Source organism: Dipodomys ordii, unplaced genomic scaffold (genome assembly GCF_000151885.1).
Source record: "Dipodomys ordii isolate 6190 unplaced genomic scaffold, Dord_2.0 Scaffold188, whole genome shotgun sequence".
NCBI classification, from domain to species: domain Eukaryota; kingdom Metazoa; phylum Chordata; class Mammalia; order Rodentia; family Heteromyidae; genus Dipodomys; species Dipodomys ordii.
In genome coordinates this window covers 2,294,087-2,321,799 of record NW_012267404.1, presented here as the reverse complement: position 1 = coordinate 2,321,799, position 27,713 = coordinate 2,294,087, and the positions used below count along the sequence as shown (strand labels likewise).

Here is a 27,713-nt window from a genome sequence, read left to right as displayed (position 1 = left end):
AGTGTAGATATATACTAATACTGTGTGGATCATGAAGTACTCTTCAAATTCTCGTTTAATTCTCACATTTGTCCTATCCAGTAGGTGCAGGAAGTATAACCATTCAACAAAATAAAGACTGAGACTTAACTTGTGTGAAGTATGCTCATAAGTAGATAAACCACGATGCAAACTCAAGTTATCTGAGTCCAGAGCCCACCAACAAGCTACCAAAAAAGTAACAACCAACTTGTAACCAAGACTAACTCTGTACATCAACTTAACTTACTCTCAACTTTATACATTTGTTGACTATTTTCATCCTTACAAAAATGAGACACGGAGAGGTCAAGAGATATGCAAAAGAGCACAGAGTGAGCCTGGATTCAATCCTGAAAGTCTTTGTGACTAGTCATGATGTTATCTCATATGAGCTGTCTCTCATTTGGTGTCATGGGATGCATGCATGCAGTTAAAAACTAACATTTCCATTTGAGTTTTCCAGACATTAGGTGAAATACTCACTTCCCTACTTGTCTGAGAAACAACACAAAAGAAAGGAAGAAAGTCAGAAAGAGAGAGAGAGAAAGAGAAGGGAAGGAAGGAAGGAAGGGAGGAAGGAAGGAAGGAAGAGAGAGAGAGGGAAGGAGGGAGGGAGGGAAAGTCATACATGGTATCTTCTTGACAGTAAGTATAAAAATTTACTTCTTTTTTTATTACTTTTTTATTGTAAAAAATACTGTCCAACCCGGGTGCTGGTGGCTCATACCTGTAATCCTAGCTACTCAGAGGGCTGAAATCTAAGGATCACAGTTCAAAGTCAGCCCAGGCAGGAAAGTCCATGAGACTCTTATTTCCAATTAACCACCAGAAAACTGGACATGGCACTGTGGCTCAAGTGGGAGAGCACTAGCCTTGAGCTGAAGAGCTGAAGGACAACGCCCAGGCCCAGAGTTCAAGCCCCATGACCGACCAAAAAAAAAAATACTATACGGAGGGGTTACAGTTACATGAGTAGGGTAATGACTACATTTCCTATGAGCGTAGTTACCTCCTCCTTTTTCTTCCCCCTACCATCCCTTCCCTCCCCACCACCCCAACTCCTCCCTCCCTCCCCCCACCAAGTTGTAAAGTTCTTTTTCAATATAGTGTCTTGTACATCTCATTGTTTCAATGTGTCAACCTATATCCTTATTTCAGCATTTTGCTATTTCCTTTCCCCTCCCCAAATTAGAAAAATGTGTATACAAGATTCAGGAAACTGGAATCAAATACAGTGAAAACAGGGGTTATACCATGGGGGATGAAAAAATGACACTGCCCTATTTATTAGGAAAGGGAAAGACTTGAAGAAAATATATATTAAGTGAAGTAAGCCAGGCCCAAAGAAACATAGGTCCAATGATTCCCCTTATTTGCAATAACTAGTATATGTCTAGGACAAGCAGAAAAGCTCAAAAGCTATGTACATATGACCGTATAAAATGATGAGCCTCAAGCGAAATGAACCCCAAGATAAAGACACAGTGGTTTTATCTTTCTTGCTCTTGTTTTTAATGTACTTATAATGTACCATGTGGTTTAAAAATCTACTTCTTACTAGGTGCCAGTGGCTCATTCCTGTAATCCTAGCAATTCAAAAGGCTAAGATCTGAGGATTGTGGATCAAAGCCAGCCCAGGCAGGAAAGTCTGTGAGACACTTGTCTTCAATTAACTGCCAGAAAAAAAAAAAAAGACCAGAAGTAGAGATGTGGTTCCAGTGGCAGAGAGCTAGCCTTGAGCAAAAAAGCTCAGGGCAGCACCTAGGCCTGAGTTCAAGCCCTAGGACAGGCACGCAGGCACGCATGCACACACACACACACACACACACACACACACACACACACACATACACGCACACATACACACGTCTACTTTCTGTCTAATGATATGCACATCATGAAAAAAAAGCAGGTTATTGCTGCAGGTGGTGCTAATCGCCTGCTTTTCCTTGGTCCTGCATGTCTTTCTTATTACCTACTCTGTAGCATTTTTGGGTCCCCACTCACAATGGCTTTGGTTTGCCATTGTCTTTTCCTTTCCCTTGGACTCCTGGAGACTGAACCTTACAGATCATCTCCCAAAGCTTTTTCTGATCTTCAGGAAAGGAGTTGCATTTGCAGGATCAGACTGTTAACAGTCTTCCTACACAACTGGTTTCTCAAGTTTGTCCCATTGAGAAACAAGTCTTGGGGGAAGTTTGCTCTGACCAGAAGAGTAAAGCTAAAAGCTGGTTTTGCTTGCAGTGCACTACCTGAGCATCTGGCACCCTTACCCCCATGGTTTCCTCATCCCTAAACCCTTCTCGGCCATTTTTTCTGCCATTTTTTCAGTCTCATAACAGAAACTGGGACACAGCAAAGTTTCACAAAAGGCTGAAAAGGGACAGGGGGAAAAAAGCCTGGTAACTGTGCCTGGGTTCATGCTAATATTAATGTGTCCCAGCTGCAAAAAGCATTTCCTACTTTGCAATCAGAGAATCCAGGAGTTCAATACAAATTTACTAATCCTTGTAATTTTCTTGTAAGGCAAGCCACAAAAGTACTCATTTCTTCGAGGCGTAAGGAAGTAATGTTTTGCCAAGCTCACAAAACTAAGAAACAGACATTTAGAGCAAGCCTTTCTTCTTACATTCTCCTTTATTTTATGTCTTTATTCTTTCCTAAATGTAAAATTTCTATTTGCTATAGAGTTTAAATACTTCTATCCCTAGTAATAATTATAGCAATCTGTATATATTGAGCATTTATTAAGTGCCAAGGTTTGTGCTACGTCATTAGGAAAAAATAGCATCACTATCTCCATTTTACAGCGGAGAGCTGTGGAGTTTAGGTGGGAAAAGTCATCTGATAAATACTAGGTTGTAACAAGCCTCAAATTCAAAGCCACATGGGGAAAGTTATCTGATCAATACTGAGTTGGAGCAAGCCTCAAATTCAAAGCCACATTGCCTCTCTCACCACCCAAGCTCTGACCTACATACCACAAGCCACAGTAGGCATGCAAAGCAAAGCAGTATAGTACCCATGTGAATATTGTTTCTAGTTGCCTTTTTAAGAAGGCAAACAAACAAAAAAAACCCCACAAATGACACTTCCACTACAACTCCATATAATCTAACAATGTGCCGATTTTAACCAAACCCAGGCACTTTCTTTAACAGCCATGATGGAAACAAACAGAAGCCACCAGGAATAGGAAGTGGGTGCCATGTGCTTGGGTTGAAACAGGGATCCCTCATTACATTCACTGAAAAATATGTAAAATGGAGCTAGAAAAGCAGTATCAATGTCAAATGTCTTGACTATAATAAATTTGCTCTCAAAGAAGGGGAATGTTAAACACAGCACAAAGGTCTTTGCCCAGTACCACAGAACAAGAATAAATAAGATTAGCATGTAACGCAAACATTCCTGATATGCAAAGCAACAAGTCATTTTCTCAGTGTCAGCACCCAAGGTGCTCACCTGGCCAAGTCCATCTAGTTGCTTACTGCCCTTGCCAATCATAACGTAGCCTGCAGATCTAACAAGGAAATGGATTCTGCCATCAGCCAGTGAGCTGCAATCCCAGATACCATGATTTTATTCCCATGAAAACCTCAGCAGAGGAAGTACATCAGGCCAGACTTCAGTTCTATAGAGTGGAATGATAAATTTGTATTGCTTCCAAAGCCATTATAGTTGGTAATGCCGCAATTGAAAACTAGTACAGGTCTTTGTTAGGTTCTCATTTGAAAAGTCTGCCAAGGATGTGGTAAGGGCCAGGCATGCCATTTGGTGGAAGTTGTTGGTTGCTAATCCTTCTTAGAGGAAAATGTCACATTAAGTATCAAGGATCTTAATTATATCAGTACCCTTTCATCTCTATGAATTTAAATCAATACCTCAAGGTGTCCACAAATTATGCCAGAGTTTTATAGGTGTACAGAAGTTGAAGCTCTAGTGGTAAGCTCTAGTGAAGCTTAGTGGTAAGATGTGGGGGGTAAAGATAGCATTGGCCATCAGAGGGAAAGGGTCCATATATGGAGCTGGATTTCCTATGGGCTCCTTTTTCTCAAGCTCTTCAGGGTTTGGAGGGTTTACTAGGGAAGGTCTATCATCTCTTCCTTTACAGAAGTGTACAGTGACACTGCATTTTTTTGTTATTTTAGTTTGCTTAGGTTTGATTTCATCCTGACCTGCTAGATGAGCAGTGTGAGGTCATCCAAGGCTGAAACTGGTGAATGACCGCTGCCATCTCTCATGCTTCAAGACTTCCTTTTTCTTTCTTTGTCCGAGATGAGGACTCAAATTGGGTACCCAACGCTTTCACTCATGGGCTAGTGATCTACCAACTGAGCCCCATCTCCAACCCCTAAGACTTCCTTAGATCTGTCCTGACACTCTCACACCTTCATGTTTCCCTTGAAGATCTGATCATCTATATTGACATTGCCACTACCTCGTTATTCAACCTAGATGCTGGCAGAAACCTGAATCTCCAGTCCTGCCCATGTGACATAAAATACTTACTAGGAAAAAAAATTAAGAGAAATGAATCTGGTCAGGGTATAAAGTGAACTAGCAACTGTTTTCTAAATCTGCTCTACTTTTCACCTTCATTCAAAGAGTATAAGGCCAGCTCTTACTACTGCCACTGGCACCTTGGTAACTACAGTTTCCAGTTGAGATGTCAAGTGTCAAGCCTTCGCCCAGCCCTCACTCAATAACTGTGAGAAATGTCCTTAAATAAAGGGTCTCCATTCTGGAGCAGGCTAGATATTCTCAATGCAATCAGTGCAATTCAACAAACCTTCTTTGAGGATGTGCTAAATGCAAGGCATTGAGGGAGTCTACTTGTCCCCACAAAGCTAATATATAAGAAAAAAGCTAGACCCTTTAATTAAGAGGCATATGGTGTAGGAGGGTCAACTGACTATGAACAAAAACTTCACCCATACTACTAAACAAAGATCCTGATTCTGGACAAATACCTTCTCAGATATAGCGAACACATTCCTCGGCTTCATGCTCCACAAGTAATTATTGTTAGAGATCAATGCTACTTACAGATCATCATAATAATGTCACTACTTTTGTTGAACAGCCTCTACTTGCCATGTTTAGAGCTTTTTTCCCTCAGATATCCAATAGTCATAACTCTCGGGATTAGGTGCGATTTTCATTATTCTCAGTTTACAGGTGAGAAAAACTGAGGCTTGAAGAGATTAAATAAATTGCTGACGGCTCCAGGGCAAGTTAACAAGGCAGCCTGGATTCCTTCCAACACCCAGCTCTCAAAGCTTGCTAGGCTGCCTGCATAACACATTCCACCCTTATGAAAACTCCAAGAAATGGAGGACTTTCCAGAAGTTTCCCTTCATAAAGTGCTCCTTGGGACAGTACACTTCAGGTTAACCAGGAGGATTTAAAAACATATCCAAGGGAAGGGCATATGCTTGTTTTAGCCCAGCCTGTTTCAATTTGCGAGGACCAAATAAACGTTTATTCATGGAGTCAGAGAATAATAAAAGAAAAATGAAAATGAAACCTTGGGGAAATATGAATCACACCTTCCCTTCTATTTTTTTAATCTTCAAAAGCTGTTGTTCTTTATGTTTAAAGGGAACTACTGGTTAATTAGGAATGACACATGATACTCACTACCTTTATTCCCAAAGCAATAATTAAATTTTCAGTCCAAGTAGAAAAGGGCAATTGGACTTTTTTCATTCCTTTTGTTATTTTAATTTTTTAAAAGGGGGGGAGTTGCCTGCCTTTGTGCTTAAGGAAATAAAATACAGCATGTTTAAATTGCAATGTGGACTCGAGATGTGCTTTTACCAGCATAATTTCAACTTTCTCCAAAAACATCTGTAAAAGAAATTACCAATAAAAAAAAATACTCCACAGAAAATTTTATAGGCAAGCAAGACAAAGTCACACATTTATGGACTGCATCTCTTCCATTTCCCCAGCTTCTTCTTCTTTACTCTCTAAGAAGGAGATGGGGGAGAAGAAATCACATTTATATCTCCTCAAAGATTTATTAACTCTCCCAAAGGTAGATATTTAGGGAGATGAAGTTAAAAAAGAGCCAGCAATTACAATGCCCTATCAAAAGTTATTAAAAAGGCCGTGTGCTGGTGGCTCACACCTGTAATCCTAGCTACTCAGGAGGTTGAGATCTGAGAATCATGGTTCAAAGCCAGCCAAGGCAGGAAAGTTCATAAGGCTCTTTCTTATCTTCAATACACTACTCAGAAAAAGCGAGAAGTGGCACTGTGACTCAAGTGGTAGAATGCTAGTCTTGAGCACAAAGAGGCTCAGGGACAGTACACAGGCCAAGTAAAAAAAAAAAAAAAAAAAAGTTTGGGGCTGGCAAGGTGGCTCAGTGGTAGAGCGCTTGCCTTGCATGCCTGAGGCCCTGGGTTCGATTCCTCAGCACCACCTAAGCAAAAAGAAAAAAAGCTGGAAGTGGTGCTGTGGCTCAAGTGGTAGAGCACTAGCCTTGAGCTGAAGAGCTGAGGGACAGCGCCAGGCCCAGAGCTCAAGACCCACGACCGGACCCAAAAAAAAGTTTGTCTCAGACATATACTAGTTATTGCAAATAAGGGAAACCTTGAGGCCTATGTTTCTTTGGGCCTGGCTTACTTCACTTAGTATAATTTTTTCCAAGTCTTTCCATTTCCTAACAAATGGGGCAATGTCACTCTTTCTGATGGAGGCATATAATTCCATTGTGTGTGTGTGTGTATATATATATGTATATGTATATATATATATATATCTCACAGATAAGTTGATGTTAGGTGAAATGAACCCCAAGATAAGTATTCAAATGTTTTTTCTTTCATGCAATTGTTTCTAACATATTTATAAGATGATTTCTTTGTTGCTTTGCATGTCCCTCCCCCACAGTATAACCCCTGTTTTCACTGTATTTGATGTTGGTATAGTTTGTGGAGAGAAAGGGAAAAAACAAATTGTTTAATAGGGATACAAGTAGACCCATTGCAACAGTGAGATGTACAAGCCATTATGTTGAAAAACAAACTTTACAACTTTGGTGGGGGGGGGGAGGGGAAATGGGGAGGTGGGGAGAGATGGGAAGGGATAGGAAGGGGAAATAAAGGAGGAGGCAACAATGCTTGATAAGAAATGTACTTATTATCTTGCCCATGTAATTGTAACTCCTCTGTGCGGTATTTTCATAATAATAATTTTTTTTAAAAAGTTAACAGTACTTCTTTGTCAGACACCAAGCTGAACTTTGAAAACATGCTTTTGGCCTTTTCAAATCATTCAGGTTTCCATTTGAGCATTCTCCCCTGTTAAGACAATAAGCAGACAAATAAGTACTAAGAACTCTTCTTGTGTAATGCATCTTTCTAGACAGAATTATAAAACTAACTGAAGAAACTGAAAACCTAGAAAAATTCATAGGGATTGTTAGACCCAATACCAACTAACAACTCAGGCACCGAATAGAGGGCAGGAGAAATTAGGAAATAAATATCACTTTCTAATTCTGTTAAACTATTTTTTCTCTATAAGAAATAATATGTTTTGGAAGTGGTGCTGTAGCTCAAGTAGTAGAGTGCTCGCCTTGAGCTGAAGAGCACAGGGACAGCGCCCAAGCCCAGAGTTTAAGCCCCACGACCGACCAAAAAAAAAAAAAAAAGAAATAATATGTTTTGTATTCTTTTTCTAATTTAAAGCCTAGTTAGGAAGAAAAGAATAAGAACTGTAAGTGAAGGCTTTCAAGGAGCAGGTCAGATGATCCAAAGCCTGTCTGACTGAAAATTTGTTGTTACTATTCAATTTTGGGCCTATTAACAAGAATGCTAGCATTTGCTAAACTTAGCTACCCTCAAGGACTAAAACTGTATTCAGCCCTAGCACACATCAATTCTGAATCCAGCTTTATTTTCATTAGTTGTAACTTTTAAGTTTTGATTGAAACAGTGTAGTAATGAAGAATATACTTCTATAATGTCCACTGGCCTCAAACACTGACCTGTGTTTGACCATATAACCAGAAAATTCCAGTCTGTTCTAACAGGCATATATTTATATCCAAAATATATACAACGATTTATGCTTTTGATGAGCACAGTTTCTCTTCATATATAATAGTTTCTTTTTAGGTTAGCTACTATGACAAAGATATTTGATTAACTACACTAAGGCAGCTAGCAAACACTTAAAGTCTGGCTCTTACTCAAGCTCTTCTGCAGCTACAATGTAATTGTCCTTTAAATAACTATGAAAATCCTTCCTATTTTTTTGCTTCAATTTTGCTTTTACTTTAACACTTTGTAATTTAATCATTCAAATGTCTTGTTCCATTTGTAGGAAAAACAATGCCTTTGAACCACTATTATACTTCATAGAGTCTTTTGGTCCCCCAAAGTCCTTAATCTCAGTGTACCTGGGGGAGATCTAGTCAATAAATTTACACTACCTAGCCACCTGACAGTACTAAAATTAACTAAATATTAATATTAACTCTGCTTCAAATTCTCCCAAGTATCCTATCTCTACATTGGCAATGATTGAGTACAGGGGCATATAGGTCATTTACAACCTTGAATGCTTTCTCTACCACTTCATGCTATGAACTTTCTTCCAAACAACTATGAAAGTGGAAATAGTTATATCGATCATCTCATAGAAGCTAACTTTTCTTGCATATGATTACAAGGGAACTCAGTATTCACACATTTAAGAAAAACAATGCAAATTCCTTCTTGGCAAACAGATTCTACTTTAAAAAATTTTTCTCTGTCCTTCTGTCTATCTGTCTGTCTGTCTCTCTCTCTCTCTCTCTCTTTCACACACACACACACACACACACACACACACACACACACACACACAAGCTCTTGAGGATTACGTTAGTATTGCAGACTATAAGGTTAGATGCCATAAAATTGAAGAACTTAAGAGGTTGGCATAATCTAAGAGCACTTCACAAAAGATATGGGACATAATTAAATAGCCAAGACCTTAGATAGTGGAATGAGGGAATTAGCTTCAGCAAGGGCTTCCTAAGGAAAAACTAGCACTATCCAAAACATCCTGAAGTGGAACAACCCAGATAACTATCAATGGACGGATGGATAGAGGAGAATATTCATGAACTGGAAAAACCAACAACAATGAAAATGAATGAACTACAGCTGCATGCAATGCAGGGAGGAATCTCATAGATACCACAGACAAAACAATATCTGCTATGAATTCATCAAAAAATAGGCCAAAGAATTTATGGCACAGGACTTGTTACTTTTGTGAAGAGTATTAGGGAAGGCTTCTGGATGTTAATGTCTAATTTGTTGAATTGGGTGATGATTAAGTTACTGAACTTACATTATGAAACATCCTGGCCTGTAAACTTTGTATGATTTACATATCTTTCTGTGGGTGTTATAATTCAATAGTAATCAAAGAGGGGCCTGTAAAGAGTCAATAATAATAATATAATAATAATAATAACAATACTTCTGAGAAAGTTGGTAGGCCTTCCTAATGTCACTACCATAATGATGGATAAAATCCAGCAAATTAGAGCTGTGTGCTAGTAGCTCACACCTGTAATCCTTGCTACTCAGGTGGCTGAGGTCTGAGGATTGAAGTTTAAAGCCACCCCAGGGAGAAATGCCTGAGATTCTTATCTCCAATTAACTTGCAAGAAGCCTGAAGTTGATCTGTGGCTCAAGTGAAGTAGTAAAAATACTAGCCTTGCTCAGGGACAGTGTCCAGGCCCTGAGTTCAAGCCCAGTTTCAGTACCAAAAGAAAATAAAAACTCAAAAGATTACAATACCTTTATATAAAGTTTAACACAACTACAAATTTAAATCTATCATTTTTATTGAGGTTGCAGGTTCCAGCATGGTATGCCTGTCCAGGAGGTGGCCAGCTTCAGAGTGGCCAAGTGGAAGGACTAACAACGCGATATGCAGGGCTTCTCAGGGTCCTACCTTCACTTGTGACCGTAGTTTATGGGTGCTTGCTTACATCGTTACTAAAAATTATCAACTAAATAGGCAAACAGACAAACTCTTCTTTGTCTCATATCAACTGATTGCCTAAACAACATTGCAAGAACAGAAGGCAATGTCGCCAGGCACCAGTGGCTCATGTCTGTAATCCTAACTACTCAGGAGGCTGAGATCTGAGGATCTTGGTTTGAAGCCAACCCAGATAGGAAAGTTGGTAAGACTTTTTATCTCCACAAAACTATTTTTAAAAGCTGGAAGTAGAGCTGTAGGTCAAATGAAAGAGCACTAGCCTTAAGCAAAAGAAGCTCATGAACAGCACCCAGTCTCTCAGTTCAAGCTCCAGCACTGGCAACCAAATAAAAATAAAGAGACTAGAAGGCAATTTTTATAGTAAGTACTTCAAAAACAAAACAGACATTCCTGTTCTTGTAGGAGTAATTCCCTTTAAATTTTATGTGAAACAATAAAAATGGGGAGGGAAAGAAGTAGCAAAGACAAAATGGCAAAGAGCCTCTGAAATCAACATCATATTTTAAGTAAGTCACAAGGACTCCTACCAGCAAGAAGGTGGTCAGTTTTCTTACAGGAGAACATGCTGCCTTCTCGTGGATAGAAAAGCAGTCAGTTTAGCTCTGGGAAAGAGCTAATAACCCACCTCCTCCAAGAAACCCTCTCAAACTACACAAGTCCTCCTGCTACTCTTGAGTCATCCCTCAATTTATGTTGCTTCATCAGTGTCCCTAGCGACAAATCTGTGCTGCCTTGAAGGTAACACAGTGTTGGTGTGAAAAAGTAAATCTTAACAATAACAACAGCTTCACAGCACTAAATATTGTTCTGAATGCTTTAAAAAATTAGAACATTTTTGTTAACATATGCTAACATGTAATATTTGAAATTTATTCATCTTTACAACAACCATCAGTGGTAGACTAAATATTTTCTCCCCATTAGAAAAAAATAAAGGTGTGAGAGATTAAGTAACTTACTCTAGGCTTCAGTGATGGTACAAAACCCACACAGACTGGCTCCCAATCCCATATTCTTTTTTATGGGTTTAATTCTGACAAATTCATATATGAACATAATGTATTTCAGTCATATTCACCCCTTCTTCCCTCTCTTCCACCTTCTATTGGCTTCCTACACCACCCTCAGATAATTGCCCTTTTACATTTGTTACATTTTTTAACATCTACATTTGACATATGAGACAAAAAAAACAATGTGGTATTTGTCTTTCTGGGTCTGGCTTATTTCAACTAATTTGATGATCTCCATCCTTTTGTCAATATTATCGATGTTATAGCTGAATAATATTCCATATAAATCTCACATTCTTTCTTTGTTGATGAGTACCTAGATTGATTCTACAACTTGGCCAAGTTTATACTCTGAACCATTATGCAATCTTGAGCCTTCAGTAATTTAGGTGTTATAATTCCATCAGGTCAACTCCATACACTATGGGTCAGAAATAGGGCTTGAAATTCTGGCACAGGGTAGAAATGTTAGCTTGAGAGACATCTGAATTCTAAACTTAGCTCTAAAATTGTTTTATGAACAAAGTCATTGTTTCTCTTTCAGCCTCAGTTTCCTTCTTTGTAAAATAAAGGGTTAGAATTGATTGTCTCAAAGGTCCTTCTCCAGTGCTTTTTTATGAGTCTAAGATTTCTGGCTTGATTCCTTGCAACCCAGACCAAACAGACTCTTCCTGGGCCAGGTCTGGTCCCTCCTACTGGTCTCAGTGTCTTGCATTTGGCTTTGCTTCCCACAAATAAGAGAAAAAGAATAAGAGGACATATCCTCCTGATAAACTGGAAGGGATTCCCCTTGCTATTTCATATGTTTTCAAGAACTTCTAGTCATCAACCAGAGAGTGTTACCTGCCAAGTGAAGGATGGAAAGAAATTAGACTAGGGAGAGGAATGAACTCACACAATCTGGCTACACTTAAATTAAAAGGGTAACTCTGAGTACTGACCATGTTTTTGCAGCAAGATGAGCCAGCTCCTTATAGAACTGAATACAGAATACACCAGGAAAATCAAAATGGACAAGAGAAGGCCAAACATGTACCAAACATGGGTACATGGGAAGGGGTAGAAGAAAATACAGCTCAGGCATATCTGCCTCCATTATCCTACACTAACTGTTACAGGACTGGTGCTTTGTCTTAGGGATCTATGCATCCCAAGAACCCTAAAGACACTGGGGTTCATTATTTGCTGGTATTAACAGAGCACCTAACTGTGCAACAGGTTCTATCAGAAATTCCTATTTTTGTGGACCAGTGGCACAATGGATAACACATCTGACTACGGATCAGAAATTCCTATTTTTATCTTACTTTAGAGATGAAAAAATGGAGGCTGTGGAGGTCCAGATTCTAATTCTGGGTCATCTACCACTAGCTGTGTAAAATAACTTCACCTGTCCAGGACCTCGGCCACTCTACCCATAAAAATATGAGGTTAACAAGGTTATAAAAGAGAGCAATGAAGTCCCCCAAATTCTCTATGTCATAAAATTTTCAAATACTTACATTCACCAAGGAAAGCATTCCTCTAGACTAATTTCTTTGTATCTCAGGCCACTGGAACTCAACAAACTCTATTCTGCTGAGCATGGCATGTGGTATATGAATTCAAAAGAAAAGCAATTGCAACCTGGGTTCTGTAGCCCTTCTAATTCTACTCCAATGTACAGTTGTGTGCATTGCGCCCTATACAAGGTTCCCGGGTATGGGTAAGAGGGGAGGGGAGCTAAATTGCAAGCTTCCCTGGCACATGCTTTCTGCTCACATGACTCAGTCTAAATCAGTTTCATTATGGTTTTGAAGTGCTTCTGGACTCTCTCCAAAAGAAGTAGTGGGGGGCTGGGAAGGTGGCTCGGTGGTAGAGCGCTTGCCTTGCATGCCTGAGGCCCTGGGTTCGATTCCTCAGCACCACATAGCAAAAAGAAAAAAGCCAGAAGTGGTGCTGTGGCTCAAGTGGTAGAGCGCTAGCCTTGAGCTGAAGAGCTGAGGGACAGTGCCCAGGCCCAAAGTTCAGGCCCCACGACTGGACCCCCCCAAAAAAGAAGTAGTGGCCAGTCTGTGTACTCATAGCCACATTCATGTTCAAATTTATGTTGTACACAGAATACATCATTGTACCTTTTCTCAAAACATTGCCAGAATACTTCATTATACCTCTATTCAGTTTGTAAGACCTTTCAATACAATCAACCCTATCACACTCACACATCTACTCATCTTCTGACTTGAGCCATCATTGATTACTGGACTGTTTCTAAAATCTCAACCCAAGATCAAAGGATTAAGATCATCTGCATATTGGCACATAAAAGTAGGACAGTTTTTGAAGGTAAGACCTTGGAAAGGGACATCCCTTATTTAACTGATTGTGGACTGACTTATAAAATAAACTGCTTTCGTTATTTCTACAGGAAAGCTACCAAATGCATTTGACAAAAAAAAAAAAAAAACTAAGAAAAATATTGACTCTTACATGAACTCTTACAAGACTGATGCTATATCTTAAGTATCTATGTATCCTAAGAAGCTCAAAGATACTTGCTGTTCATAATCTGCTGACATTAACAGAGCAACTACTAGTTAATAGATTCTATCCAAAATTTATATTTTTATCCTATTTTAAAGGCAAGGAGACAGAGTCTATGGAGTTCCAGATTCTAACGTGTTGCCTTTCCAAGGGGAACAATAGTCTTTTGACACTACTATCAAATCATTCCTCTCAAGGTTCTGACTTTCCTAGCAGCAAATTAGATTTGCACTGGTTTACTCCCATTCTTTTTCCTTCATAGAATAATCAGTAGCTTTTACCAAAACCATTCATCCTGGATCTTCTGGGTCAGTCTCAGTTTCAAAGATGCTATTCTTCTTGCCTCTGAATAAAAAGTTCCCAATTTTTTTAATTTGGAAAATATGGCCACCATAATAATGACATTCTCCTCATAGAAATATCAACAAAGCCAGAGCTTCACCATCATTATGGTGCTCATATTTGGTTTATGGCCATATAAAGGTGAATGGGCTAGTCTACCTAGGATCTGAGATCATTTTCTGGGTTTCATTAAAGAGAAAAATAATACATGGCCTATTAAATAATTAGAACTCAAGATGATTTTTTTCCTTGTTCTAGAGGAGAATTTTTCAAGGGTAAGAAATTACAATTTGATGGAAGGGTACATATTTCTGGAAACTCTGAAGCCATGGGGCTTTCCAACTGCCAAACTCCCACATACTGGCTCTCCAGGCATATCCCACTCACTTGTAAAGTGTCACCATTTATAATTTGGTGCTAAATTTCTCCGAAGCTAAGCTTCTCACCATGGTATAATGATTTCTTAATCTATTAAAATTTAGGGATAAGATGAAGTAGGTGTCAGTGGTTTAAAAAATTATCTAATCTCAAGTTAAAAATGAAGTTATTTATTCACACCAGCATCATGAAAAGAAAACCTCAGGATCAGGCTTGGGGGCAGGTTCTACCCAACACTTGCAGCATTCATGGAAGGAAAACATACTGCCTCTGCTTTTCTTTTGTGGCTCCATAGGAGTTTTGTGTCCCCTTTCTTCCACAGTACCTCACTCTGAATCTTTAGTGCATGGAATAAGAAGGGGAGAGTTACATTTACAGGGAGACTTCATGATGCTTGCTAACTGCTTAAATGTATAACCAGTTCCAATTTTTTTCTTCTCTCTCTCTCTCTCTCAACCTTGTGAAGTAAATAACCACTTCATCTTAATAGCATGACTATGCAAAGAAAAGGTACTGAGTCATAGTTTTTAGGCTGGAATCCATTGCTCAGAACCCTTGGGAGATCACAGAAAAATGGAAAAATGGACAAATAATAAATTACATTCCCAGTAGGTTTGGGGTAGTTCAGCATGATCATGAATAAGCTATAGATTCTGACTCAGATGTGTGCAGTTTGCTTTGGACTTTGTTCTTGCTTACTTATAAAACTTTTTAAATGTACCTCTAAGTTACAGCAAGTCAGTAAGAAAAAAATAATCCAACCTTAGGGTTTGGTTTCCTCTACCTAGCAGGCTGAGTCATAAAAATAAATCTTAGCCATTTCAATAGCCAACATCCCCCTCATATTAAGAACTCGTATTGTTCCCCGTGTCTCTCATTTCATCCAAAGGTCACACCCAGCTCACACTGAAGAAAGAAAGAGCTCAAGAACTCCAGCTCAGCATTTGCACATTTAACAGGAGAACAGAACCTCTGCCAAGTTAGAGGGGTGAGTTGCATCAGAACCTTCCAAAGGAACGTCTGAGGAATGGTTGTAGTAAAGGACATTACAGGCAGCCAGACCCGGGCCTAAGTCTTTACACTGTATGACCCTGCTCCTGTTGCTGACATTGAATGTGTACTGGGAATGTTAGTAACACCTGCCTAGGGAAAGGTGCTATGCAAATGGGAGGAAAGAGAAAAGAGGAGGGCCTGGCATGTACTGAGCATCCATCAGTTGTTAGTTTTTATTTTTTTAAGACAGGATCTTGCCGGGCGCTGGTGGCTCACGCCTGTAATCCTAGCTACTCAGGAGGCTGAGATCTGAGGATCATGGTTCAAAGCCAGCCCAGACAGGAGAGACCGTGAGACTCCTATCTCCAATAAACCACCAGAAAACCGGAAGTAGCACTGTAGCTCAAGTGGTAGAGCGCTCGCCTTGAGCTGAAGAGCTGAGGGACAGTGCCCAGGCCCAGAGTTCAAGCCCCACGGCCGACCAAAAAAAAAAAAAAAAAAAAGACAGGATCTTGCTATATAGCCCAGTCTGGCCTCCTGCCTTACCACCCTAGTGCTGAGATTATAGGTGTGATCTATCACACTCAACAGCTTCAAATAGTTATTCTTTTTACTGTTATATCTCTGGGCCTAGTCAGTGGTGGAGTACATCTTCCCTTTGCCTTTCTTCTACATCAAGTGTTGGGGAGTGAGAACATTCATTTCAAATCAAACCCCAGATCCAGGATTAGGACTTAAATTAAGAAGCCATTGAGTAGCAGGCTTTTAGAATGAAGATATTCACAACTATATTACCATATTGTGAGTGTAATTGCCTAATTACATTCACAACATATGCCAATTACATTCACAACATATGCCATTTACATTCATAACATATGCCATTGACATTCATAAGATCTGACATATGGCAGCCAATGAATACACAGATGGCTGTCATCACTCTGTTTATACTCAATGTTAACTAAAATCCTAGGGCCTCAAGTGACTTGCTCACCCTTATACATCAGCTAATGGCAGCTGGAACTGGTATTGGGTCTTTTTAGGAGGGAGAGAGGGTATTGTCTCAGATCTATCATTGAAGGACTGGGATGGAAGAGTTTGGAGGAATTGACCAAATATCTTCTGAACTCCAAGAATAATCTCTCCAAGTTAGGACCACAGCATGCCTGCCCAGTCCTTTCCCACTACTCCATCCCTGTCCGCCACCAAGAAGCAAAGCTAGATCCCAGTTCATGTGGAAAATCTACCTGGCAAGGACGTGGGGTTCTGAAAGGCAGGAACAGAACCCTAGGAGAAGAGGGTGGGCATCTTTCTCCTTTGGGCACTAGTGTACACAATAGATCTGGGTTCTCCCTGTAAGCACAAAACATCCAGAAACTTACCCAGGGTTTTTATAGCCAACTGAAAAGAGGAGCCAAAGACAAGCAGAGGTAAATATGACCCTTCTTTATCTTTAGGACAGGTGACAAGCACAGATGTCAAGGTTCATAGACTTGAAAAAAAAAGTTTTGAATTTCAATAGAAAAATCCTAATTCTGTCCTTAGTAGGGCACAAAAGCATTGATTCCCAGCTTGGAAGGTCATGAAGAGGCAAGCCTACACTGGGCCTGGGAAGAAAAAGATACACCAAAAGTGGGTGAAAACTGCCTTTTTTCATTTTAAATAAGAAAGTCATCCCAGAAATATGTATGGATGGGCTGCAGGAATGGCTCGAGGGGTGGAATGCCAGCCATGATCAACCAAGCCAAGCAAGTGCAAGACACTGAGTTCAAATCGTACTGCAGGCCAAAATAAAAAACAAAGAACCCTCAAAAATGTGTATCTGGCACTGGCTGACACTGACAGAGAAAAACTTTAGATCAGGATCAAAGGTGGGAGTAGAAGGCAGTGGGGGAAAACCACCAATAAGACACAGAAACTAAGCTCAAAACTTGAGGATTCATAGAAGTAAGCCAGGTAGAGAGGGGTCTCAAAGCCAGGGGTTCTTTATGGGACTCAGGCTGCCCACAGAAATACTGCTGCAGAGTCCTGAACAATTGGAGTGTGTCCTATTCCCCACTCTACCTCCAGCTCATAGATGCTGATTCAAATTCAGCAGAACCCAGTGGGCTTGTAGGCATACTGGGGTTGTGGGAAGGTTTCTGTCCTGGTAACCATGCAAGGTTTGGAAGCATCTGTGTGGGGTGGGAGTGACTATCTGCTGACTCCCATGACTAGTCTAAGTAGGCTCAGCAGGCCCTCCCTGAAAAGCTCTTCCCAGATACTCAGGCCCTGAGAGCTCCATATACCCAAGTGGTACCCTTTTTGATGGTTTTGTGTCCTTAGAAACTGACCTGGATACAGTCAGAGCCTCATATTAAATACAGATTCTGCAGAGGTGCTAATCCCCACGCTAAGCCACCTACATTGAGCCCAAGCTCCTTTTTCTTATACCCAGACACTCACCCTTTAGGTCCTCAGAAAGCTAAGCAGAAAATTGTCCCAGCCTTCAACAATATGAATATCTGTAGTCATCTTTTAAGGATAGAGGCTCTGATTTCTGCTCTTTTTTTGAACAGCTTTATTTCTCTGTAGATTTCCCTTTTCTGGACTTTCATATGAATGTACTCAGAGTATATGATCTTTTTTGACTGTCTTCTTTACTCAGCTTAATGTTTTCAAGTTTTGTTTAACTGTAGCAGACCTTAGTACTGCAATTCCATTGCATGACATACTACAACTCATCAGCTATTGCACATTAATTTTTTTCTTTTGGTTTATTTGTTTTGGGTGGCGATGGGAGGCGATGGGCCTCTTGCATGCTAGGCAAGCACTGAACCATTAAGCCATCTGCTTCTAGCCCTTTGACCATTCAAGTATAGTTTTTATTGGGACACATGCTTCCATTTCTCTTGGATATATATCTTGCAAAGTCATATTATAATTCTATGTTTTATCATTTGAGAAATTGGTAGGCTGTTTCCCAAAACAACTGCACTATTTTACATTCCCAGAGTAATGAATAAGTATTATGAATTTCTCTACATCCCAAGCATCATCTGTTTGTTGGTTTTTTGTTTGTTTGTTTGTTTAACTAATCATCCTAATGGGTATGAAGTGGTATTTCACCGTACTTTTGTTTTGCATTCTCCTGGTGGCTAATAGCATGGTTAGTGTCCATTTGTAAATCTTTGGGAAAATGTCATACTTTGCCTCCCTATATTCTGTATTCCCCAATTTTCAGAGCTGGAGCTTAAACCCCAGCAATGCCTGATATGTACTAGGAAAGCAAACTACCGGTGGGCTACACCTTTCGCTCATTATTAAATTGAATTATCATTTTATTTTTGAGTTCTTCATACACTCTAGATGTAAGTCCATTACCTGACATATGCAATTTGTAATCTATACTTACAGGTCTAGAAATAGATCTAAACATAGATCTTTTAGGTGTAAAAGTCAAGAATAGAGAAGTGGCGCTGTAGCTCAAGTGGTAGAGCGCTCGCCTTGAGTTGAAGAGTTGAGGGACAATGCCCAGGCCCAGAGTTCAAGCCCCACGACCGACAAAAAAAAAAAAAAGTCAAGAATAGAGCAAAAGTTTATAGTTTCAGTGCACAGTGAAACTGTTAAAAATCAGGGATCAGCCTCAGTCTTTTCTAATATTTTACTGAAAGCAACACTTTTTGCTTAAATGTGTTTTTTTCTATTCTCCTACAAATTATTCTCAATCTCCACTCTTCATAGCATTTTTTTTGTTTCTCCCTTCTCTCCTTCAGTTTAAGGTTTTCATTATGTAGATCATGTTTCTTGCTTTCAATTCTATGTCCTAGGGTAGTGACTGAGGATTAAGGTTTCAGCCTACAAACTTGCATATCACGAGAAAGGCCTCAAACACCAGTGGTTGAAAAAGAGGCTTCTGTTTCACAATGAAGTACAAACTGGACCAGGGCTAGAGTGAGAAAGTGAGGTGTGCGGGGGTACAAAATTTAAAGAGGCATTCTCAGCTCTCATAATAGCCAGTAGTATAGTTATAAGTGACTGCCTCCTTAAATTTTGAGCACTTAGCAGCTCACTCGTTTCTCACGAGTCCCAGCCCTGGGCGCCGGGATTTAAGGCTTTAGAAGTGAATACTTCTGCCTAGTTCAGGTAAAGAATGGTCATACTCATTCTTTTAAGTACTGTCCACAACTGCTTTCATGCTTGTAAGTGCACAGTGGAGTAGCTAAGACAGACCAGAGACTATGTGGCTGTAATGATGGCCCTTTACAACAGCAATTTGCTATTGGGTGAGGATAAGAATGGGGCTATACCTGATCTTATTATTCTTGTCTACTAACCACATACTAACCACAGCCACTTTACAGTATGAGGTTTCCAGTTATAATATTTCAGTATGCAATACATCTGGGAAGGGAGTATATATGAAATCCTAATGCTGGCATTGCCCCAAGGTGGCCAAGAGAATAGCAATGACCATGGGTGCTTTCTCCTCAAACCTTGCTTTCTCCAAAGCCAAGGGTTTGCATTCCATCTCTTACTAAAGAGCTGGTGGAAGTGAAGAGATGTGGAAGTTAATATATTCAACAATATCCCAGTATAGCTCAGGAAAGAGTATGGTCCCATCATCGCCAAGCTGACCATGGATAGCCCATCATACTTTCCACTGACATGACTAAACTGCACAGGGCTGAGTGTGGGCTGGATTCCATTTTACTTGTTCAGTGGGCAGAGCCAGCATCATGACAGAGTTCTCAGCAAAGGAAAAGGCGGACTGGCATCCTGCTAAGCTAAGCTCCCAGTTCAGCTTAAAGTACTCCATGAAATTTTAATTATTCTGATGTCCAAATTGTCCCTGAGCTCCAGGGCAACCAAATTCCCAGACCAGAAAACAAAGCTAGGTTGCCATTCCAACAGCCATTGGATATCAATATTCAGTGAGTATTTGGTCATTCATAAAATTTACAACTTAGCAGGAGTTGTATTCATTAACAGTGGGGTCTCTAAACACAAGAGACATGATCTCTCTTATGAGGTTCAACTCAATTCCATGCACAAGAGACAAAAAAATAGAATCAAGTACATATCTGTCAATAGAGATATTACCATAAAATACTCAAAAATTTATTATTGCCTTCTAAGTTTAATTTTCAGTGCTGGACATTGAAGAAAAAAGAAGATAAAATAAGACAGTAAGAAGAATGAAACATTGCAGAAGGAATGAAGCAAGAGAGAGAAGCTGGTTTTGACCTCACTTTTTAGTTTACAGTTCTTCTATTCTGATTTTTTTTTATTTTTTTAATTTTTTTGTTGGTTGTGGGGCTTGAACTCTGGGCCTGGGCACTGTCCCTCAGCTCTTCAGCTCAAGGCAAGTACTCTACCACTTGAGCCACAGAGCCACTTCAGATTTTCTGGTGGTTTATTGGAGATAAGAGTCTCACGGACTTTTCTGCCTAGGCTACCTTTGAACCGAGATCTCAGCCTCCTGAGTAGCTAGGATTACAGGCATGAGCCACCGGCACTTGACTTTCTATTCTGATTTTTAATTAGTGCGTTATTATTTTTCTTTATTTTCTTTGTTTTTGTTTTTTATTCAATCTGAAACTTTTTTTCCCCATTTCCTTATACTTATTTTCTTGTATATTGAATCTTCTTGCAGGTCAAGGAGGGAAATACATGAAGTGCTAATACAAGAAGGAGCTAATGGAATTTCTACCCTGGCAGCTCTGGCACTCCTTCTGGGAGTTCCACCAGGCGGATGGAGCTCAGGTTGCAGAAGTCAGTCTGCCAGGGCAGAGCAGAAATGTTTTGTACTTCACCTTCAAGATAACTCCAGGCATCTACACTCCCCAATATTCAGACAGGGAGAGAACTTTTTAAAGGATAAACACTCTTAAACCAACTTTTAACCTGGAGATTTTTAACCACGTGCCAAAATACCCCCACCTTGTTAGCCAATAAACTGAGAACAGGATAAAAAGGAGTACTGTAACTGGATAAGGGGTGGGGTTAAAATATTTTTTTTTACAAGCAAGAGAAGGAGGATACCAACACAGCTATTCAGTCAGCAAGCATTAATCCTCATTAATGTCTTCACTCAAACCCATTCTTCTCTACACAGCTGTGCAAATATAAATTAGTTGGGCCATTTTGACCAAGGCATCTAAGAAAAAAAAATTTAAGATGTGAGGCCAAAAACAAATGCGAGGCCAAGAATTAACTGGACAAATAACACATTCTTTCAAGGCGTGGGAAGGATTGCTCAAGCTCCCACACTATAGAATGAGACTTAGTTATCCCTGGGTATCTGCAGGGGCTGGGATTCAGGATCCTAGGAACACCAAAAGTTGTGTCTAGTCAAGTTCTTTATATAAAACAGAACACTTACAAATAACCTACATACATCTGCCCATATACTTCTAATCACCTTTAGATTACTTACAATTACTCATACAGTATAGATACTATGTAAATTTTAGACTCTATTGTATGTGCAGAGCCAGTAGATACCAAGGCTGACTACATTTGAATCCACACCTCTGGTAAAGTCTAGCGAGCTGCTACCAAAGAGCAGAAAAGACTGGAAATGAGTCTACCACAAAGCAGGTTAGAAATGGTCAGAGAAAAAGAACAACACTAGCCCCTTGGGAACTATTTCTTTGAACACCCACAGTAACACCTTTATTCCCAGTTCACCAATAAGGTCGTTAGGAATAAAGAGGTTAAACAACCTGACAGCTATTTGTAGAATTAGGATCACAACATAAAGTCAGGTTGACTAATATCACAGCCAATTTCTAACCAAAATGCATCTCTACCTCTGTGTCTGTCTGTCTCTGTCTCTGCCCCTCTCTCTCTCTCTCTCTCTCTCTCTCTCTCTCTCTCCCTTCTTCTCTCGCTCCCTCCCTCCTTCCCTCCTTTCCTCTTTTCCTCCCTCTCTCCCTCCCTTTTTCTTAGCTCATGCTAAAGTTTGAACTAAGCGCCTTACACTTGCTAGGCAGGCATCTACCTTTTGAGTCATGCCCCCAACCCTTTTTTCTTTAATTATGTTTTGAATAGGATCTAACATTTTTTGCTGGGACTGCAATACTCCTGTTTAGACTTCCCACATAGCTGGAATGACGGATGTATACCACTGCACCCAGCTTATACGCTGAGATGGGGTCTTATGAATTTGTTGCCCAGGGTTGGCTTCAAACTACAATCCTCCTATTCTTTGCTTCCTTTGTAATAGGGATTAGACTTTAGCCACCACATCTGACCTACTATTCTTGTCCTCTATATATTTTTGTATTTCATTTGTGTTATGGAGACAGAAAAAAAATGTAGGGCTGGGTATTTGCCCTTAGTAAATTTATACTCTGACTAGAGAAGCAGGAAGGGTGTATATATATATATATATATATATATATATATATATATATTCAGAAAGCAGAATGAGAACATACCTTCAGGGCATGCCTCTTTTTAATATGAAGGAAAAAAATTCACATGGGAACTGGAGGAAAGCATTCATAATGCATTTGTTCAGTCTTTGCAAAACATTTCTTTTAAGGTTTTTAAAGACAAAGTAAGATGTAGAAAAGATCTTACTTTAAAAACAAATAGTAAAGAAATGTACTCATTATCTTGCCCATGTAATTGTAACCCCTCTGTACAGTATTTTCATAATAAAATATAAAAAATTAATAAACTAGTCTATACATTTATGTAAAAAAAAAACAAATAGTAGTGAACTGTTGCTGTGGTTAAGGTGTACACTTTCAAAAAGGGCTCTCCTTCCAGAAACATTCCCTAAGAAAGACCAGAGAAATCCAACCCTTCCCCCAGCTGCATCTTACTGGCTAAAAATACCCCTTTTCAGACAAAGAGGAAAGTAGTCACTGAAGTCTACTCTGGCAGAGGTGTGGTTACCCCTCCCTGCCTCCAGAGACTAAACAGGGAGGAGAGAACCTGCATCATCTCATCACTTCTTGTCATTGGGAATTAACTAGTCCAGGACCTGAAAAGGCCAAGTTTCCACTGAGGGAGACCAGAGAAAGTGCTCAGAAGCAGCAGCTACAGGGCTAAGGAGAGAAGTTAAGTCAGAAGAAAACACAGGCATGATGCAAAGCATCCTGAAATGTACACCAGGCTCAATCAAGCCTTGCTGGAAACTGTGACAAAGATTCCAAAGTCATCTATTTTCATTCATTTGTCTAAACTCAACTTCCTGATATGCTCTTCATGTAGAAGCATTCGTGACTGTAGAAACCTCTCACTTTCAAGTGGAATGACATGTTGCCCTCAGCAGCAGCTTCATGGTGGGAGGTGCTGGGCATCTGAGACCTTAGTGCAGAGCAAGGCAGGCAGGCCTATGAAGGGATGTTAACTTGTGACTCAGATTTCATATGGGATCAGGTAAAGAGACAGTGGAACAAATCCATACACACTGGCTTGGGTGAGCGAGCAGTGGTCAGACAGGCATGCTTGCTGATGTTCCTTAGAGAACAAGCAACGTTGTTTAGGCAGAGAAACTAGTCCCAAAACGTCTTGATCAAAAAGCAAATTGTCGAATTTAAGCTCCTAGTTAGGGGTTCTCAAATCCTCAGAATCCGAAAATTTTCCAAGGGACCAGTGAAAAAATATTCACAATGTGTCTGTCCCCAGTGATTCTGATTGAAAAGGTCTAGCTAGGGTCTGGACACTAACATGCACCAAGGGCTAAAATCACCATTTCTAACATGGCCAAATCTGAGATACCACACAGTTAGTAGGCACTCAAACAAACATAAGTCTTCGGCTCCTTTTAATGCTTACTCTAAGTTTTCTTTCTGGTCTTGAGAAACTATCTAACAGCAAACTGTCTGGAATAGAGTCTAGGGTATGCCAGTTAGTAACTAAATGACCTTCAACAGATAAATGACCTCTCAGACAGCATTCTTAGTAACACAATGGAGTTGATAATCATGCCAACTTCACAGGGTTCTTGAGCTGACTATGTAACATCGAGTGTGTAAATTATTTAGCTCAATATCTGATACATGCTAAATGCTCAATAAATGCCAGCTAGTATGATCGATCATAATATTGAAAGTAAATATATACCAGTGATACTTCAATACGAGATCTTTTTCTAAAAGAGGTGCTTATTTCTAGGCTCAGGAAAGGAACTGTGAAGAATTGGGATTTGAGAGTTTTAGAGATATTTCACACACAGAACAAAGGAAGAAAGCAGGATAAGAAATATGAGTCAAAGTACTTGGTACTGTGTTCAGATATGAAGATCAGGTCTAGATCGGGTAACCTAATCAAGTATACTTCTAGAGTAGGAGTCTCAAAGAGGGCAGACTAGGAGAAAATTCAGAGGAACTAGAAGCTTGAATGAAATAAAAATAAATCTTCATAATTACTAACCATAGATGGAAATGTAGCATTTCCTCCTAATACACATATAGGCAATAAGTCTCAGTAGAACCAGCAGTGATTGTAATCTTGTTACAACAGAAATCACAAATATTTTCATATCATACCACAATTTTGGTAGATACCCTAAAATAGTACTGATAGTTAGGGTGGCCAATCCCAGAACTGGAGGATGGGGCTCCTGAGATATGGGACTTATATGAGAAAGTCTCAAGCAAACCATTCCCTATCCAATACTTCACTACTTTAAAATCATGCTAGTTATCATTTTGCTAGGTGCCATTATTTACCATATTGGAAAAAAAAAGCACTTAACTTGTCATACCACAATTTCAAAAAACATCTTGTATATAAATGTATGTCAACATAGTATGTCTTTATCACTGCTTTCTACTTCATTTGATGCATTTAAAAGTATTATTTTAAGTGTCAAACTAATGCACAAAGAAAGAGACTGAGAGTGAGTGAGAGAGAAAGAAAATGATGGAAACCACTGCCTGTAAAACATAGAACACTGAATTCAAGTTTCTTTAGGTCTGGAAACTTAAAGATTAAAAAAAAAGTCAAGAAAATTTTCTCCACAGACACAACAGATGAATAGAGACATTCTTCTATTCTTAAGAAATCTCTCCCAAGGGGGCAGGGAGGATTGGGTGGAGGAATTGGGGGGGAGGAGGCTAGGAAGGGATGTGAAGGGTAAACAAAGGAGGAGGCTACAATGCTTGATAGGAAATGTACTCATTATCTTGCCCATGTAATTGTAACCCTTCTGTACAGTATGTTCACAATAAAAAATAAAAATAAAAAAATAAATCTCTCCCATTCCTCCATTCCTGAACACATGTATGTATTTTGTTACTTACATTGCTGTACAGTTTAGACAGTAGTGATAGATATCAATTGGAATATCTATTTTCCAAAAGAACCACTAATTGACAGATGTTAATATTATCCATGAACTAAGACAATAGAAATTTGGATTTTAAGAAGATCAAGTTTAATGAAATGATGAAAGCCTGGTGCCGGTGGCTCATACCTGTAATTCTAGCTACTCAGGAGGCTGAGATCTGAGGATCACGGTTCAAAGCCAGCCCGGCAGGAAACTCCATGAGACTCTTATCTCCAATAAACCACTAGAAAACTGGAAGTGGTGCTGTGGCTCAAGTGGTAGAGCGCTTGCCTTGAGCTGAAGAGCTGAGGGACAGCACTCAAGCTCTATGACCGACAAAAAAAAAAAAAAATGATGAAAAGAAACTTTGAACTCTTACCAAATACCACTGGCCTTCTGGCAGACATTGGCTCCTGCCTTGCCTTGTATCCACTTTTGATGGAGGCACCATGTCTCTTCCACAAGGGAGTAAGAAACCATGTCTCTTCTGATCAACATAACTCCATGCAACCAGCCCAATGTGGCCAGAAGGCAGCGTTCTTACTATTGCTCTTGTCCCAGTATATACAGATTTCTTAACTTCCCTGTCATTCTTACAAAATCTCCTAATTAGCAAAGTAGAACGCTCCTTTCTGCCTTTAAAAAAATCTTCTACATCTTCACAATTACCAGGGAAATCCTCAAGATGGCTCAAAAAGGTCTTTGCAGGTGGATTTTCTTTAAAATCCTCCCTGCAAAAGCTTTCAGTTGGACAGACCACGTTGACCTTCTGGCCTTGGAAGCACAGGTATTCATCACTCAAGGGATCGCAATGTTCACACTGCAGCTGCCCATTCTTATTGCCACAGGTTTGGGCCAATTCCATCAGTTTACAAGTATATGCCATGTAATGTTTCTTTTCCTCCCCAACAGGAAGCGGAATGCAATTTCCACAATCATCCAAAATTAAATTTTCTGATAGAGTATGAAAAGTGTCTGACATCCTTCTGTCAACCTCATAATGAAGACGAAATACTGCCATGTTACTCTCAGAATGAGATCTGCTGGTGTCTATGATCCCAGGATGGTTTACTAAAGGATTCATACCTAGAGGTGATCTGGCTATTTCCAGTTGAATTCCAGGGAACACATCTCTTTCCAGTGGAGAAGGAATTCCAGTTTCCAAACACAGACCTTCCTCTATGACAGAGTTGCATGTTTCATAAAACTGGCTCTGAGGGAGGACACGCTGATGGTTTCCCAATATACAGCTGCGGTTTGTGTTAAGGTTTTTCACAGAATCTGATGTGCTTTTCTCCCAGCACTTTTCATTGAGGTTCTCATCACTCACTATTTTCTCCCTTGCTACTGAGAGTACCTTGGGCAAACTGCTTCCAGAAGATTCTTCTTTCAGATTGTCCCATTGTGAGATGGGAATCTGCCTGCTCTGCTTGATGCCATGGACCTTTGGAATTCTAATGTCAGAGACCTTCTCGTTCCTTTCATCTGCGGCTGCCTGGGCAGATTCTGCTTTTCTCTGAGTCATAGGGGTGAGGACAGAAGCTGCCATTTCTTCAGAAGTCATCTTGACCAACACACAGTTTTCAGCAACTGCTCTGCTTCTCCTTGCTGGTGCTCATGTCAAGATTTCCATAAAATGAAAACTCATAGATGTACACAAGTCCTTCCAAGAAATAAAGGGATGATTCCTTATATTCAGACGTGCCAAAAGCCAAATAAATGTTTGTAGCTATAATTTCCTATTATGCATTTTTTAAATTCTACATCAGGACTTTAAGATGATGACAGATCAGTTTTCTTTCCTCTGCTATGTGAGGCAAATTTTTTGAAGATTTTTATTCAAGGTTACCTTCTGTAGCTCCTATTCCATCATCCACATGCAAGGATTTAAAAATCCAGTTCTTGTTTCCTGTAAGAAAAAGGATAATGTCAAATATTATAGCACTAAATAAATTTTTAAAAATCTGAGCTTACAAGCTCACTTACAAGCTATACTTAAATACAGGTCAGTTTTAAGGAAGAAGTTTAATAATCAAAAGTTAGTATGTTGAAAGGAGTGACATTGATTGAGATATATTGTATTCACAAACTGCTTTGTGAAATGGCAACTACTTAAAGATAATTTTTTCAATTTTTTTTAAAGAATGGCAAAA

The 27,713-nt window shown here is 39.6% G+C and overlaps 1 protein-coding gene across 2 annotated transcripts in view; it reads right to left on the bottom strand.

Moving 5' to 3' along the window:
• Plce1 (phospholipase C, epsilon 1) overlaps window positions 1–27,461 on the bottom strand; it is a 241,247-nt gene extending 213,786 nt beyond the window's left edge. For both annotated transcript variants that reach the window (XM_013034379.1, XM_013034380.1), the window contains exon 1: window positions 25,940–27,461. In XM_013034379.1, the coding sequence (XP_012889833.1) occupies window positions 25,940–27,124 (1,185 nt within the window). In that variant the 5' untranslated portion in view covers window positions 27,125–27,461. The remainder of the gene's footprint in view (window positions 1–25,939) is intronic.
• Window positions 27,462–27,713: the final 252 nt, after the last annotated feature.